Source organism: Stegodyphus dumicola, chromosome 1 (genome assembly GCF_044657685.1).
Source record: "Stegodyphus dumicola isolate Sdum_Otavi_A_Nest chromosome 1, ASM4465768v1".
Taxonomy (NCBI): domain Eukaryota; kingdom Metazoa; phylum Arthropoda; class Arachnida; order Araneae; family Eresidae; genus Stegodyphus; species Stegodyphus dumicola.
In genome coordinates, this window is record NC_140768.1 from 279,645,338 (window position 1) to 279,664,450 (window position 19,113).

Below are 19,113 nucleotides of genomic sequence, written 5' to 3' on the forward strand. Positions count from 1 at the left end.
TTTGGCATCAGTTGTACCATTTTTGGCGACTTTATCGCCTATGCCAGCAAAACAGAAAAGTACTGTAATTTTTAATGGTATTTCCAAGAAGTAATTATCAGAAAAAATATATCTAACTGTATGTAATCATGAAAATGAGTTAATATTTGTTTAATATACATTATAGATAAGCAGATAGCATGTATCTGTTAATGACCCTTAATTGTGACTCAAGGGAGCCATTTTTTGACAAAAAAATTATACCAAGTATTTCAAATTCTGAAGCATCTAAATGCTGCTTTTAATTGCATTTTATGTTTTCATTTAAAGATTGTTGGGTACTTTCCGTTTTGCTGGCGCAGGCGATAAGGTCGGCAGTAATGGTACAACTGAGGCCAAACAGAATATCCTCGCTGATAACCTTTTATGCCTCATTTTCAAAACAAGTCGCAGCCATTTTTTATCAGATTGATTATTTCTTTCAATACTGGCATACAATTACATAGAATTCTTACCAGATAGTTCAATTTTATGCCTAAGGCCATTCGTGGTAATTAAGTCAATTAGGATGCAATCACATTGCTCACCCGAAGACAAAAATATTGAAAAGGGAAAGTCAAGGGTTAAATTCATCAATTCTAATTTAAATAGACTAGCGAAGTAAAGCACTGCGGTTTTACGTAATTTCTGAGTAAGCTATTCATATGAATTGAAATAATTCTTTCATTTAAACTTATATTCCAAATTAAGATTTAACTTGAAATTAATGTAGATAATTACTGAGAGAATTAGATTTTTGTAACGTAGTTTATATGAGATGAGATCACTTGGGGTCACGTGATATGAACAGACGAATCAGGATGTTTAATCATGAAAGAATAGTAAATTCTTAAATTAATGTCTTTAAAAATTTATTGTCTTTATTGGTTTTTTACAAAATTTTAAATGATATTAAAATGTTTACGCAATTAAAATTTCTTGGAACTAACATTTGTTAACATTTTTTATGCGTATACTGTATGTTGTTGCCAATAAAGTCGTTTGCGCCGGTGAAACGGAAAAGTACCGATTTTTGATTTAATTAATTAGTGATTTTCATGGTCATATCGTTAAACTTTTCATTGTTAGTTCATGGCTAAAATAATGTGGCAACCCTCGAATTCGCCAAAACATACTTATGTAGCAACATCGGTATGCATGCGAGATAAAAAAATTATGCAAGTCAGCTTTAGAATTAAATTTAACAAAAGGTTTTTAATTCCTCATTTTTGAGTATTTCCTCTCTGTATTCTTAAAATTACAATAACTTTCCGGGACCGTGTCATTTCTAGATAAATCTGTGTCACGCGGCTTGCATAACTCTGATGACATAGCTAATTTGTAATTTGAATTAAAAACTTCATTCTCTGTGTTGCTTGGACACTCTCTCTTCCTATCGCATTAGTATTAAGAAATGTAAGTGTTCTGAAAATAGGTATGATTACTGTGTCAGGTGAATTGTAGAAACAAATGTCAGTTTAAATAAAAATAGAATTCAATCCATCTCGACTACTTCCCCTTCAGTATAGATCTACGTTCTAAGCTTTCAAGTATATTTCTGCATGTCTACGTCTCAGTGTTCTTACATCTGTACTTAAAATTTTGCTTTTATTACATGCATATAGCTTATGTTCAATTTGCTGGTGTGCAATGCCAAAGCTAAAGTTGTTTGGATGTCAATGTGCCAATTCTCTGTTTTTTTTTTTTTTTTTTTTTTGTAAGTGAAACAGATTGTTGTGTACATGGAAAGAACAACAGTGGAAAAAACAATTTAAAAAAAATTACTGGCCTCTACTCTTGTATGTGCCCTAAGATCACCAAATGTGGCGATATGTGTTCTGCGCTGGTTTTCGGCGCGATTGCATGTTGTATGGCAACTCTTTTGACATTGAAAATTCTTTTGCTGGACTGGTTTAATTGCTCGATGGTCCGTGCCGTGCTTGTTTTGAAATGGCCTATGTTGCAATGAGAGACATGGTTGCAAGATGGTCTGGGACAGTGTTTCCCAACCTTTTTTCCTCGCGAACCAAAAGAAAGGTCCGAAAAAATTTGATGAACCCCCTATGTAGTCGTTAATGACAGGTAAAAAAAGCAATAAAATTTGATAGAATACATATTTTTCATATTGCAGAATAATTGATTATATTAATCGTGAAACATTTAAATAAAACATTAATAAGATTAAAATGATAGCTATAAAAGTTGAAAACAAGATAAATTTAACAAACTGGTTCTTATGTTTTACATTTGGAAAAACTCTTAATGGGATATTTGTGGCTGTTTGATAGAACAAAGGAATTTAAAGTTAGGCTCAATATCTGACAATTTCAGTCTTTGATCAGGTTCTGTATTTAGCCTGTTTCTGCATTTATCTTTCAGATAAGTATATGTTGAAAATCCTTTCTCACATAGATATGTTGTGCAAAATGGTAATAGAACTTCAATGGCTTTTTTTGACTGAACAGTATATTCATTTTGTATACTGAGCCAGAAGTCAATTAAAGATTGATCTTTAAAAATTGCTTCTAGAGAACTGTCACAAAATAACTCTATGAGTTTTCCTTTTTCCAGTATATTTAGAGAGGTTTCTGAACTTACATTTCCTTGAAATGGATTACGTATCCAATTGTTTGAGATGGATATATTGCATCTGTTGGGAAAATAGTCATCGAAAGTTAACTGAAGATAGTTCAGATGTTTGCATATACTCCTTTTAATGTTTTCGTCAAGTTTAATTGAATTTTCTGATAAAAAAAAGTGCTGACAGAATCTAAACATCCATACTCATTCATCTGCAGGCATTGAATCCAAAAATTGATCTTTTTCAACATAGCCTCAAATCTATCATGTACACTGAAAATGGTGACACCCTCTCCTAGTAAAGACATGTTTAATTCATTCAGTTTACAAAAAATGTCAGCTAAATATACAAGCTTTTGCAGCCAAAGAACATCGGATATACAAGAAGACAAATGAAAAATGGATGATCAATAAAAATGCTTGGAACTTCAGACTTCAATTCAAACAAACGTGCCAAAACTTTACCACGAGAAAGCCATCTAACTTCTATGTGAAGTAGTAAAGAAACGTGGAAATTTCTAATATCCTCACAAAGCATACGGAATAGACAGCAAATTGTAGCACGTGATTTTATAAAGTTCACAATTTTCACAGCATCACATAAAGTGATAGATAACTCTGCAGGAATACGCAACCAAAAAATTTTCCTCTCATTGATTTTGCACCATTTGTACACGCACCCACACAATAAGACCAGCTTATTCCATTCTTTGCAAAATACCCATTGATCATATCGAAAATCACTTCTCCAGTTGTGTAGGTTTTCAAATATTTTACAAATAGTACATCTTCTTGAACAATATTCATAAAAAGATATCTAACGTAGACAAGCAAGACTGCAGCATTTGTTATATCCATCGATTCGTCAAGTTGAATTGCAAAATAATTCAATTTTATTCTTCTTAGAAGTTCATTTTCCACATAATCAGCCAAGTCATAAATTCTACGCGACACCGTGTTGTTTGATAAGGGAACTAACTCAATTTTCTTTGCTGCCTTTTCCCCAAGCATACATTTGGCGATATCTTTCGCACATTTTCCGATTAAATTTTCTGCTATTGTATGCGCTTCTCCAGATCTTGCAATTCTATAACTTACTCGAAATGATGCTTCAAGGGCCATTTTACTATCTTCATTTGAAATCAAGAAAGAAGAAAGGCTACGCTTTTTGATATTTGCTAATTTTCTTTTGAAATATTCAAGAGGTTTATCTTTGTGTGTCGGATGTTTTGTTTCAATATGTCTACGAAGAAGTGATGGTTTTAAACTGCTGTTGGCAAGAACTTCGTTACATATAGCACAAAGCGGTTTAGGTTCCGACTCATCCCCAGTAAAATGGAAACCCAATTATAGATAGTCGCTGTAATATTTTCGCTTTTCCCCTTTTTTATCATCATTTCCTTTGTTTTTCGTCTGTTGAAACTGTACCTCACTACAGCTTTCAGTACTATCATCTCGATTATCATGTCTCGTTTCTAAAGACCCGTTTTTAACCATTGATCCATAATAAAAATAAGCTATAATAATCATTAAATTAATAATTATTAAATCATTTACACGAGAACTTGACAATCACACTATGACTATCGCTCAAGCTTTACAAGTGCTAAGCCTATGTATGAACATCGACAGACAGACAGACAAAATAGACAGTTAATACAACATTACTCTCCCAGTTCCCGGTTGTGAACAAGTATCTAATTCTAAAATCTGTAGTAAACTGCCTTAATTTGATATTTATTTCCAATTGTATTGTAAAAAAAAATATTACATAGAAGGAAAAACTGCTGCAATGATTTTAAATATAAAGCAGAACATCATACTAATCACATTGATAAAATGTTTCGAATATAAATAAATGTTTGTAATAAAAAAGAGAATAGTATTTGATTACTTGAATAAGAGAAATAAATTATAATGTATAAAACTGTTGATATAATTTGATATTGATGAAGTAATTTTGAAAAACAAATAAGGAGAAAAAATGAAAATATTGAAATTTATTATAGATTTCTTAACAAGCAGGCAGCGAACAATCTGTTTTACAGTGGGCATGTTTTTTATTTTTTTTCTTTTGATTTTAATGCCATTTTAAAAAATCTGCCATTACAATATTATTTTCGTGAACCCCCTCTGCAAACACTGTGAACCCCCAGTTGGGAATCACTGGTCTGGGAGATTATTTTTAGTGGCTGTGCATGATAGAAGTAAGGAAACAGTGATGCAGTGTATTAAAGAGTGGATTGAGCCTTGTACAACTATTTTTTTGGATGGCTGGAAATCTTACAAGGATTTAGGAAAAGAGGGTTTTGAACATTTATTTGTGAACCATAGTATGAATTTTATGGATAGCGAGTCTGGCTGTCATATAAATACCGTAGAGAGTATGTGGCAGAATGTTAAAGCTATGTTCTGCTGTCCGAAAAAAAACATCCACTATTGTAAGTGCATTTTATTTTATTGTTTTTATTTTGTAGAATGTTACGTTCATTGTTTTTTTACTCTGAATTTCTGGTGGTATTGTTGTTTTTTGAATTATTTATAATTTATTTTAGTTTATTTTGTTGATTTGTGCGCAATGCCTAGATTGTGCAATTCATAGATTTTTTTAAAGTTTAAACAGAATGCTGTGGATATGGTATTCTTTGAAATTTGTTGTTGTTATGTTAATTTATTAAAGTGAGCTGTGTGTAGTTCCTAGATTCCTTCGCTGCCTATATTGTGCCATTCGTGGATGTTTTTTTAAGTTTAAACATATCGCTGTGTACATGGATTTTTGTCAAATATTTTTGGTTAGAAACTTTACGTTTTTTTGCTATCTAAATTTTTTGTTTTTGTTTTGCAATTTTAGCTTAAATTGTGTGTTCAAAACATGGTTTTTGCATGTGTGAAAACCGCATTTTTGGAGACACTTTAGGCTTAAAGTTTGAAATGTAGACAAAAAATTTAGATAGTAATATGGCACCGTTTGGCGACCTGAGGGCGCATATAAGAGTAGTTCCAATTACTGATGTTTCTTGCATTTTTAATTTTATTGATTAATTGCTTTGTGTGGTGTTTTTAATACACCACAATTTAAAAACAACTGTTGCCTTTCATGCATTAGGATGGCAAAAAATTAGTCACCGAGTTTGCGAATGCTCGCCAAAGTTGCCATTGAGTTTGAGACACTTTGGTCTGGGTGTGGATAATCAGAATATATCCCAAAATTGTAAATATATTTTTATGAATTTGTACATAGGTTGGTCATTTTTGTACAATTATATGCGGAATTGTATTTTTCTGTGTAGTGTAATGAAAAAAAAATTAAACAGACAAGCTATGCCGGAAAAGTAAGAATATATAGGGTCAAGTCCATTTAAAATTAAGTAAATGGATATCTTGGTAATTTGGCAAGATATTACAAAGCTGGCAACGGTTTTGGCAACTTATTTTTGTCGCCAAATTTGGCAAGAAATTGTTGACCATTTAGTGATATTTTGATCCAGCTCCTGTATCACCGTAATAGGTATTGTAACTGAATAAATGTAATTGATTACCAAATTAGCTGTAATCGTAATTTGACCCTCATATTGCCTTCCAGTTATTTCAAGAAGCAGAAAGTACTAGAAATATCTCATCGGCTGGGTGAAAACTATATAATGCCAGTGAGAGCATCTTCTCATGGTTGTTATTGTTGTTGAGGTTAGCTCAGCATGAGTTTGGAGTACTGAGATTTCTCTGTGTAGCTTTCTCTTTAGGTTATCTTTGCGTTGTGTTTAATGTTCATAGTAATTTGAAGTGTAACTACTGATTGCACTATGTGATATTGTGAAGAGTTATACGACTATTTTTGTGGAAAGTTACAGATCTGTGAAGTTTTATTTTTTAATAAAATAAATTTTATCAAGCTATCATTGGACCTGTGTGCATTTAGTCTGTAATGAACCTTACACAACAGTATGAAGATCTATATAAATATCTTTATCAAAGAGGAATAAAACAAAAATATCATGCTTTTTACCTTAATTTAAAATCAAAGAAAGAAACAACATAAAAATGAAAATAGGTTTTATGAGCAATCATCCTCGAGCTGCATAGCAGTTAGGGTTGTCGTCTATCTGCCTTTTTATTAATAATGCCCAGCGCACATCATTTCTCACAGTGTCTGGTAGGCATTAAAATTATTTTTTAACTATGTAACATTTAATCAGATCTATATTTATATTGCATTTTGTCTTTAAAATAAACAGTAGAAAATCTTGTGTTGTGTGAGTAATTGAGCACATAAACTTATGACTTGTCAACTACAGCATGGCATTGACTGAAGCCACTTCAGGATAAGATAACAAGGGGGGAGAAAGTGCTGTGTAAAGAATTTTATCAGATTACTAATACAGTTAAAAGTCTTTAATCCGGACTTGTCGGGACTTCGGTGATTCCGGATTATAGATCATCAATTTAAATCTGGTAAGATGGCATGCAGAAATCATAAAATTAAAAATATGAAATCATAATTTATGAAATAAAGTGCAATTATGATCTAAAGGGTATCAAAATTTACAAAAAAAAAGCTTACTATTTATTTGTTTACTTTATTAAACATTTCTTTCAATGCGCGCCTGCGTAAAGCATACAATACACATAGTCGAAATTAGAAAATGGCAACCAGAAAACTATTTGATGTGTATTCGTGATATTTATAATGACGAGGAGATTTTTAATTTGTGATATTTATAATGACAATTTATAATGATTCGTGATATTTATAATGACATTTAGTAAGGAATTAAAAGCCGAATAAAATAAAAACATCTGCCTTGAAGATAAGGATAGTGCTGAAGATCAACTTCTAGTTCATTGCGCGACACAACGTTTCCCCCCACCCCCGCAGAGCAGCGTGAAATTGATAAACAGATTTCGGACTGGTTAGAAAACAAAGGATATGCCTTTATCCATTTTTTGCAGCAATTCCACTTTTTGTTTGATGGACATCGAAACGTGCTTTCGCTTTGTAGATCCTTTGGCAGCTCCAGAATCGGAAATTCTTTTTGACATAATCGAAAGTTCAAACTTACTTTTATAAAATTGCTCTAACAATCTGCAAAAAATAATAAGCCGAATCCAATTCAAAGATTAAGGAACAATGCAATCTGCAACATTAACTGAAATAGATAATTAGATAATTTTAGCTTAGCTTATACCGTCCGTCATACATTAAATGCGCATGCGTAAATGCATATGCACATGCATAAATGCATATGCGCGGTTATTATAGATCATTCCAGATTATGGGCATCCGGATTAATGACTTTTGACTGTATAGTGCACAAATAATTCTACAGTCCCATTATGATTTGATTCAAGACAAAGAAATCTAATTGTCCACAACAATTGTCCAAAATTGAACATGAACTCTATAAGCTTCATCTGGAACTCGTTAAAACATATCCAAAATTCACTGCCCTTGAACAAAAGTCTTGGTCTAGAACGGAGAATGCAGTTAACCGTAATAAAAACACCCTTGCAGTTAAATTCGAAAAACTTCTTTTACAGTCTTCCAGTTCAAGTAGTTCAAAAAATCTTCCCATTGTAAACATCAAGCCAATAGTTAATATTTCTAATGTTAGTCTTTCAGAAGAACAAGAGAGAATTCTAAAATATAATTTTAACTTCTCACAAACCTGTAAACCCTCGATTCCAAAGATTTTGGCTCCTATCAAAAAAGCTTTCAAGTTCAGTAAAGTTTCAGATTCACAGAAAAAAATGATTAGGCATCTTATCGCTCATAATGTGAAATTCAATAATAAACCTTTGAAACCAAATCTAACTGCGAGAGAAAGAGCTACAATGCGCGAGATTCATTCTAACCCGGATATTGTCATTTCAAAGGCCGACAAAGGTGGCCAGATAGTCGTCATGGATAAGAACACTTACATCGATGGTGTCACTAAACTCTTAAACGAAGGACCATATAATCCGATCCCTGAAGATCCTTCACCTTCGGACTTATCCAAAATAAAAACTGCGATCAAATCTTCGCAAATCATTTCGGGCAACTTAAAACATTCGCTTATCTCATCTGTTGTGAATTGTGCCAGATTATATGCTCTTCCGAAAATTCATAAAAGTGGTATTCCTTTCCACCCTATTGTATCAAATTTAGGTGCTACCTCGTATCCATTGGCTAAATATTTAGTTTCTAGATTTTCCACTCTATTAGACAATAACATTTACACCATAAAAAATTCAATAGAGTTTGTAAAAAAGGTTAAAAACATTTCTCGTAATTTACTCATGGTTTCTTTTGATGTAAAATCATTATTCACCAATGTCCCAGCGGAGGGTGCATTAAGATGTCTAGAAACCAGACTTCGCGAATTTCATTTCTCTTGCATCGAAATTGATGAGCTAATTTCTCTCACTCAACTCTGTTTGAAACAAACACATTTTGTTTTCCAAAATAAATATTACAAGCAAACTGAGGGATTAGCCATGGGAAGCCCCCTCAGTCCCATCCTGGCTGATATCTACATGCATTATTATGAATCAAAATTGTTTGAAACTTTAAACTTCCCGGCATGGTTCCGCTACGTAGACGATACTTTTACCCTGTTTGAAGGTAATAAAGATGATTTAAATAGAGTTCTTTCAACAATGAATTCTATTGATCCTGCTATTCGGTTCACTTTTGAACTTGAGACTTGCAATTCTCTTCCGTTTCTCGACATTCTGGTCACACGTAACACATCCAACTTCAGTACTACAGTTTACCGTAAACCTTCATCGGTTTGCCTTCCACCACACTTTAAATCATGTCATCCGACTAAACAAAAGTTAGCTTCATTTTATTCCTATGTTTTCCGTGCTCTTCAAGTTTGCTCCTCCAAACTAGCCCTTGATGAAGAACTAAATTATTTAAAAGCAATAGCTATTGACAGGGGCTTTTCACCCAACATTATTAATCAAGCAGTTAAAAAATTCTCATCTCAACACACTAAAAGCCACACTCTTATTTTAGGAGATTATAAAAATTCTGTTGTCATTCCCTTCTTTCCATCAATTAGCTATAAAGTTGCACATATTTTGCAGAAATTTAACTTTCGGGTTGTTTACTCTCCCATCAATAAAATTCCAACTTCTATACTCAAGGACCCCATTCCGGATATGAATTCCTGGGGTATTTATAGGATTCCTTGCCAGTGCGGTTTAATTTACATTGGTCAAACTAAGAGAGCCTTAAAATTTCTCGTCAAAGAACATGAGGCATATGTTAGAAAAAAGGAAACACAGAAGTCTTCTGTTGCTCAACATTGTTGGTAGAAGTCTTCTGTTGCTCAACATTGTTGGTCCGAAAATCACACTTTCAATTTTTCTGCTGCCAAAATTATTCAAAAAACATCTTCCATTGGAGAACTGGATTTTCTAGAGGCATTTCACATTCATAAAAATCTTTCTGTTCTAGTTAACGATCCTAATTCCAATCCAAATTTGCCTTCGGCTTTTAGAGAAATTATGTTTTAGTTCTGGTTTCGCCAACAGATGGCGCCACTTGCTTATTCTTGTCCAGGCTTTCTTATCTTATCTAAACATTATTTCCTATCTTGTTCATTTGCGGTTTTGCAGCTGAAGATGATGGTTCGGTAAAACCATCGAAACTAGTCCTGTGAAAATTTTGTGAATTAACGCTGATTTTTGTTGTTTGACTTCTGAATCAGTATTTATTCGGCGTGTTATTGTGTCTTAAAGAAATCTAGTCGATGAAAAATGTGCTGATTAGAAAAAGAGCAGGATAAGATAATATTCTTGTCTCCAACAAAACGTTAATCTTTTTTTTTTTTTTTTCCATGCTCTTCTCCACATGTACATAGAAGTCTGTTTCAGCTAAAAAAAAAAAAAAAAAAAAAAAAAATCAGAGAGTTGCACGAACTTGGCATTTGTCTCTACTTGGTACTGTACATGTTGCCATTCTCCCTGTGTGCAAAGGGATCTATTTTTGATTTTAAAAAAAAAATCAGAGAATTCCATCAATTTAGCATTATGCACAAATTTTGATCCAAAAAATTTTATCATATAAGAAGTACAACTGCACAGAATGCAGATTTTTGCCTTCTTTATTGTTGAACAAAGCACCATATTTCTGAAGAAATCCAATGCTTTCTTTCTCATCAGCTAGCAAATCCCACAATCCCATTACAATTCCTTACTAGGAAAAAAATGTATTAGAATGCAATAAAAAACAAACACTAATCAGAAAAATGACCATCACTCTGCTCTTGTCTGCTGCATATGCAGACGTACCTGTGTTGCCACATAAATACATTTTGGTGACATCATGGATTGCCTGTTTTGGTAACATGGTGCATTACCTCCTGAATAGTTTCAAAAGGGTGTAGATAATCAGAAAATACAAATATTTTTCTTGACTTTTTATTAGAGGTGCAGGTAATCAAAAAGGACCAATAATTTTTGTATGACAAACAATTGATTATATGCTGAAAATAGGTCTGTTATTCAGTCTGTAATCTAAGATTAAAGCTTAGTAATGCTTATTTATTTCATTAAGAATTTTAAAATTTGTTTCACCTTAATGAATAAAAAGAGATAGCAGTTATATATCATCAAAATTATTCTAAATAAAACCAAGGAAGTTCTTTCTAAATAAAAATAAGACTGTTAAAAATTATTTGAGACACATAATTATCAAATTACTTATTGGATATATAAATTTGACACCACTTCTTTAAAAGATCTTTTTAAAAATATTATTTCAACATAAGTATCTTTTTTTTTTAGAAAGCCTTCTCTAACATTTGTAAATGTGAATCAAGTAACTATACCACCAAAAGAAAAAGTAATATATAATAAACAAACGCAGACTGCTTCTACTGGTCAAGAAAAAGAAGGTAATTATAATTATTTTTTCTCTGTATATTTAAAATTTTAAATTTATAAATAAGCAATAACTACTAAATATATGTACTGAAAATGTAACTGCTGTTCTTACTTTGATAATCCATCATTAAATTTATAAAAGCATTAATGTGGCTTACAAAGTTATGAAAACACTGTGGGGAGACTGTATTATGTATTTCATTTTGTATAAGTGTTCATTACCTGAGTAGGTATTAGCAGCAACATTATGTCTTGAATTCTCAGCAGTTTTGTTCTTTTGTTATGTATAGGTAGGTTTATATATACAGTATTAATGCATATCTCTAGTTCCAAAAATATTCTAACTTAGCAAGAATTGTTAGCAGTATGCTGTTTTGAGTAATAATGTTTTCTGATGAAATAATTTGATTAGAATAGTAACCTGTTTTACACAATAATCTAAATTAATATGTGTACTTATTTAAAAAATATTAAAAAAAGAATAAAACTACTGCAATGAACTATTAATTAATTGTGAGATCTTTGATTGCTCAACCTGTGCTAGTTATCAAACTGGCACTCTATAATCGGAATTATTATGAATATTTTATTATTATTGTTGCACTTTCATTTAAAACAAAATATTAGCCATAATTTTGAAGATGTCAAAATTCTGAACATCTATTAGACATTAGAGCATGTATTGAAATTAAATGCAATAAAGTGAAACCTTGTTATAATTCCCATCCTTTTATTATGTATGACATTTGGAAGCCACAACAGAAATGTAAGAATGACACAACTAATAAATCTATACATGTGCTGCTGTCGTAGGCATTGTTGTCAAAATTAACAGAACTTTTTAGTATCACTGTAATCCATTAGGTTAATTCCTTTGGGACTATAGCGAAAGCCACATTGGTTTCTAGAATCAGCTTGCTATAGTAGTCTGTCGGGATTTGAGAATGAATAATTAAAAGGCCTTAAGAAAGTAATTAATTCTTAATTTTCAGCAGTTTTGTTGTTTTATTTAAACATGAGTATTAAATTTAACATTATGTTATTATTATTGTTGCACTTTCATTTAAAACAAAATATTAGCCATAATTTTGAAGATGTCAAAATTCTGAACATCTATTAGACATTAGAGCATTAGAGCCAAGGTCATTTTTAATGTTTAGTAATCTTATTGTATTAGAGCTATGTCATCAGTTTTGTGGTTAATTATATGCTTTCCTTTCCATTAACCCTGTATATTTCTACTTCTAAATTTCTGGTCTTTTTGTTAATGAACTGTAAATGCATTGTATATATTTTTAATTCATTGTAGTTAATCAGTAAGAACATCATTAAAGGAAAGACCAGAAATTTAAAGATATGTATGCACTGTAGTGGGCAAATTAGAAGTATAAAAATTCATTTAATTTAAATGATTTCGTAGCTAAGAATATGAAATTTGTGTAAGATCTTTGCCATGCTTGACATATCTGCAAAATGCAGAACTGTGTATATCTCCAAAAAAGAAATTTATATAAGGACGCAAGAAATGTGATGTAAAGTGGAGACTGTAACTAGGGCACTTTGCAGCCCAAGTTAGTAGGATGCATATCATGTGTTCCCTGCATAAAGCCTTTTTTTTTTTTTTTTTTTTTTTACACAACTCTCATGATATATCTGGATAGTTGAGTTTTTTTTAGAAGCAGTAAATTTCCTTGCAATCTGGGTTGATATCAGGTGCATCTTTCTTTTAGCAATTGTTGCCGAATAACAGTGTTTAATGTCTGTTGTGGCATATTTTTGACTTTGGCCTGGCCATATATATCACCAATATCTAAACCATTTCCAGATTCTTGACATATGCTCTTGGCTACTTACATTTTTACAGATCTGTGTCAATGTCTGTTCCATATCTATTCTTCCAATCTCGTACCATATCTTGCAATCCATCAGATGCCTTCTCAATGTTATATTGGATTTTCCACATGTAAGAATTTTACTGAACTACTCATACAGTTCTTCAAATTAAAATCTGAAGTATCCTCTTGCACTCTTTTCGATATATGCTGGAAGAAAAAGTTCAAAAATTTGCATATTTGTATGTATCAAAGCTGAATTTGATTAGACTACACAATAACATCAAGCTTGATCTACCAAACAGCTGCCTTTCATTGACTTTTTTTAATAGAATTAAAATACAGCATGTTTCAAAAAGAATATACGTATTTCAAATCCATATATTTATTAAACTGCGTGACATACGAATATGAAACTTCACACACATATGTACGAACCTCTCAAGTTCAGATTACAGATGTTCAATTGTCCTCCATCAGCGACATGAACAATATCACATCGATACTCAAATTCCTCCTATTACTCGGGCAAGCATGTCCGTCATCACTGATGTTATGGCAGTACAGATCCGGTTCGTCACCTCTTCCAGGTTTTGTGGGAGTGATGGTACATAAACTTTGTCTTTAATGAAACCCCAAAGAAAGAAGTCACAGGGTGTCAAATCTGGTGACCGTGGAGGCCAGCTAAGACATATTAAGTATCCAGCTCCTTGACGACCAATCCAACGGTTCATAGAGTTTCATTCAGATAATCGCGCTTTTAGTGACACGTCGGGAACGAGGGCGGCCAGGACTCTTTCCTTTACATACACATCCTTGTATTTACAAACTCCACCCATTCAGAGGATCACTTTGGTACCTCAGCTTGAAACGTTTTTGCATTGTAATCACGGAATTGCACTTTGCAAACTCGAGAACACAATATGATTTCTGCTGTGGAGTAGCCATTTTAAACATGTGACAGTTACCACGCAAAACAGAAGACAACTGACATCTAGCAGCTATTAATATAAACTAGACTATGTATTCGTTTCACCAATAGCCAAGCCGAGGTGCTGTGATTCATAGTTTGGACAAAATAACACTTTGTAATACGTATATTCTTTTTAAAACACAGTGTATATCATCTTTTTATAATTGTTTCTTTAATTTTCTCCTCCAGTGTATAATTACTAGTTGATTTATTTATATTGCATTGTGCTGTAAATGCATTAAACTTCATTCAATTGCATGCTTCACTAATTGAAGCTTAATTTACCTTATCAGTTTGTTATTCTTATTTGATTTCTAATTAGGTCTGCCCGCTGCTGGTGGTGAGTTATATCATTATTAAAAAAAGAGCATTTTTATGAATATTAGATATCTTCTGTAACATCTGTATCTGTAATATCATCTGTTTATTTATTATCAGATGTGATAGTGTATTTATTCTGATTTTTAAATTGATTGAATTTATCGAGTATGTATATATACATGTGTGTGTGTGTACACTACACATGTACAATTACACATGTCACACATGTCGAGTAAATTTAGTAATTTAAAATATATGCCTATATATGACTTGTTATTAAATAATTATTATTAATATGTTAAATTTGGTTTTCCCTTTTTTTAATTTCAGTGTACTTCTAATTTGTGTTTGTTTTTCTGTTTTCTTAAGAATGGTTTTTATGTTATCTTTAGCCTGTTTAAATACTAGAATTCATTTTGCTTTAGGTGTTAGCATTCATTTTGCTTTAAATGCTGGTAATAATTATTTTTTGTTGTTATTAGCTTAAGCTTTTCTCTTAACATGTGGTTATTTTTCTTAAACATCAGTGGCATCATGTATTGTGTTTAACTGACTATGCTGTTTCATTTAAAAGTTGTTTTTTATAATTTAATTGTTACATTCATTTCATACTTATAATTTCTTTAATAATAGTTTCCCTTTTTCAAATCTATTGAATGCATTGTTTGAAAGCTGTGAAAAAATTTCAGTTAGACCTTTTTATTTATAAAATTGGTGAATGATTGTTCTAATTTTTATGCTAATATGCTGTTGCATGAATGTTTTATTATATCCATTTATGTGGCTTACGCAGTGCATTTACAGTTTCAGCATGCTGAAACTTATTATTTTTTAAAAATTACCTTTTAAGATATGAGCTGTTTGTAAATTCAGACATATTTGTAGTTTCAAAATTGTTTGCTGTTTGATATATTTTTTATTCAAATGTGTACTACAAAATTTTATTGTATTTTTTTAAAATTATATTTTTATGGAGATTTACTATGCAGGTGTGATAGAACAGTACTTTCATTACTTTATACTTAAAGTTATTTACTCAAATAATGAATAAATGGAAAGTCTTTGATTAGCTATTGTTAAATAGGAAATATTTTAAACATCGTACATTGCAATATAAATAATTATAGAAATTTCTGGTTTAATTGGAATTTTCAACAGCTTTCAACGTGTATCACAGGCAAAATTAATTTTTTCTTACTTGTTTATATTGTTCCATTGTATAAAACCTATATCTATTAATTTAAATGAAGGCAATTTTTGTATTCAGAAGAATAACTATAATATTAATTGAGTAATTGATTGTTATGTTGATAAGCATAGCTATAAATATGAAGTATGCATAATTTCTCAATATAGTTACGAGTATACATATGAGTACATACAGACATTCATGTGTATTTTTCAACTCACCTTTATATGAAAGCATGATATTTTAAATTCAGCTAGTCAGGTAAATATTAGCACCTTATTTATGTGTACAAAAGGTATCCAATATACCTTATATCTTCTTTATCCAATATTTCTGTAAATCAGAATTAGAGTATTGCTTATTCACCTTCAGTTAATGTGATTTATTGTAGTCTTCTGACTAATCCATCATTTTGGAAATGGATGTGACTTTAAAACTTTCAGACACCTTTTTGATTTTTTGGTATACCATAATTCATTCACGTATTTCAGACAACAGTTTTTTTAGCTCCCCAGTTAATGATATCTCTGTAGCATTGCACCTCCAGTCATGGCAAAAACATTGCAGATGAGCTTTAAAAAGGGTGGTAAATGGATGTATCAAATAGTTGCAGTATTCAAGCCATTCTTCTTGGTATTGCAACCATATCACTTTTATCCTCTGTTATCATCTTTTTTGCATACTTGTTCAAATGACTAGCTAGTGTGGACTGTCAGCTTAATCATGTAACTAGATACTGGAACAGTATTGTCTTTCTGTTTATTACTCATCTCCTGTTGACCAGGCAGAAGGCACGTCAAGAAAACTTACTAGAGTGGGCGCATGGGGTGTTTAAAATTCGGTAAAAACATATTTATTTAGTTTTAAAGCTGTTTTTATTTTATAATATGTGAATAATATTTGGATTATAAAAAAAATTTCCAAAATATGCTTATAGAGAGTTAAAATTAAGATAAATGAGAATAAACAAAATAAACATCATACCTCTAAGTTTTATTGCATATCTAATACACAATGCTTATTTTATTTGTTTACCCTTTGAACAAAATACATTCATGTGTTCTTAGCACAGAAAGTTTTCTCATTTTAAATATCGCATTCACGTTCTTCTGTCCTTGGCTCGAGGACATTCATCACATATTTTATACTTAGTTGCTCTGAATTTCATATATTCTTTTGAATTATTCCTTGAAAATTCTGCTCTTCTTTTGCATGCAGTATATAAGTTTCTCGGTTAAAGTATTAATGTCTGATCGTTGTTCAATACTTATTTTTTTTATTAATTGCAGTACTAAGTCTCTCAAAAACAGATATCTGCTTCTGTATATGGATTATTAGCAGTTGAAAGTAATAATAATTCTAGCATTTACTACAGCAACATTCAGTGCAGAAAAGAAAAATACCATTGGCCACCTTCTTGTTATTCTGGCAATTGAATAGCATGCTGCTGTTTCATCCATAGTATCCATTGCTCCCTTAGTCATATTATAAAAGCATATCATTTCTGGTGTTTTCTTTTCTTCAGTAGTGTCATCTATAACATCATCATTATGTAATGTTAAAAGTGTAAAAACAGTTTTTCATCTTTTAGAAACATAAGAAACTAATATTTCATCTTTTTCGATGCCATACAGTGTAGAAAATATTCCTATTTTCATCTTCAGTTTCTGAAATGCTTCATCACTTTCAAATATTTCTCATAAATCTCACAGCCGTTGCATTTCCAATTCATACGGAGTCATTTGTTTTGCCATAATGCGCTTAGAAAGCTTTAAGAATTTAATTTCAAATACTTTAAAATCGTTTGCGAGTAGAAATATTTACTGTTGCACTCTAGAAATAAATTTCTCAAATAAATATTCAGTCAGAAAAACACTTACGCGGACAGGTGCATGGAGTGTGTCATATCCCAGTTGTAATAAAATATTGATAAATCTTTTTTCTGAAACACACAGGCAACGGAAAAGTGGTTCTGAAAGTCACTCACTACTAGAAACTCAGCTACTAAATGCAGCACAGAATTTCAGTAGTTAGGAATATTCCACTTTTTTGTACAGTATGATACACCCCACAGGTTAATATGCACTGAGCAAATATTCAATGATACTTATTAACTATCACTCAAGCCTTTGGAATTTGTGTAGTTTCCACATTTCTATATACCCTTGTCTCTCTCTTTTGTCACCTGTTGATGGAATTCTAAAATTATTTTTTTTTTCCAAATATGAGATACAATTTATACACTCAAGCAGCTCCACCAGCAGCTGAGTGTTTGACTACTAGGCACTGGCAGTTAAACCATTTTCACCTCAGGTGAACAGGCTCCCTGCATTCAAATGTAAATAAACTTCATCTCGTTACACTGAAGAACATATGATTTGATGGGGAAGGTTTGACACTTTACTTATATGTGCCAAATTTGTCAATAATATAATGCCATTTTTCTCAACATATATTGCAACATTTAATCTAACAAACTTAAGCACTTTAAATTATTTGTAATAAAAAATAAACCACTTTAATGTATGTATTCAGAATTAATATGTAGGGATTTATATATATTTATTTTACCTAACAATTTAAAGTTCAGACTTTGATTTTTTTTTTTTTTTTTTTTTTTTTTTTTTTTTTTTGTTTCCCATTGTGTAGTTATAATATAAGCCTTCAATTCCCCCCCCATTAAAAAGTCCACATCAAAGGCACACCTCATCTTAGGCAGATAATCCTTATATGCTTTGCCGTATTTCAGTAACCATAATCTATACACTCAAGTTATCTGTATGCACATAAATATAGTATATGATTCGTTGGATTTTAAAAGTGCAAATATAACTCTTAATTTTGCTAAGTATCTAAAACACATTTCACCTCATCGAAGTAAATTGAATAGTTGGTAATTATAATGTAGTGATAAATTTTTTGTACATCCAGTTTGCATTAATCATATAATATGATAAATTCCTTTTAAGACATATCCTCTCAACTGTGCATATCTGTTATTTTTAATTATCACACAGCCTATCATGTTTTTAGCCTACATTTTTCTAATTTATTATTTGCAGTGCATTTAATCAGTGTAGTTAAAAACTCATTAGTTGTTTTAGCAAATTAGATTTATCTGATACCTCATAATTTTTATTTTATTAACATCTGAAATTAAACTTGCGATTATGTGTATCCTATTTTCTTTTATTTCCTTGGAAGGGTTGATTTTTTATTGAATGCAGATTTCTTTATATTTTATTGCACATGCTAGATGCAAGCTGGTATTAAAAGAAGTTGTAAATTAGATGCTTTTTTTGCCATCATTGTAGCTTGTTATTTTT

General features: G+C 31.3%; 1 protein-coding gene across 17 annotated transcripts in view; it reads left to right on the forward strand.

Annotated features, from left to right (window-relative positions):
* The window catches only part of LOC118193998 (cytoplasmic dynein 1 intermediate chain 2-like), a 111,000-nt gene that overhangs the window by 17,285 nt on the left and 74,602 nt on the right, over positions 1-19,113 (forward strand). For 11 of the 17 annotated variants that reach the window (XM_085807538.1, XM_085807547.1, XM_085807557.1 and 8 more), the window contains 2 exons: positions 11,374-11,483; positions 14,600-14,617. In XM_085807538.1, coding sequence (XP_085663664.1) covers positions 11,374-11,483; positions 14,600-14,617 — 128 coding nt within the window. The remainder of the gene's footprint in view (positions 1-11,373; positions 11,484-14,599; positions 14,618-19,113) is intronic. The other 6 variants (XM_085807583.1, XM_085807598.1, XM_085807594.1 and 3 more) reach the window with 1 other exon arrangement.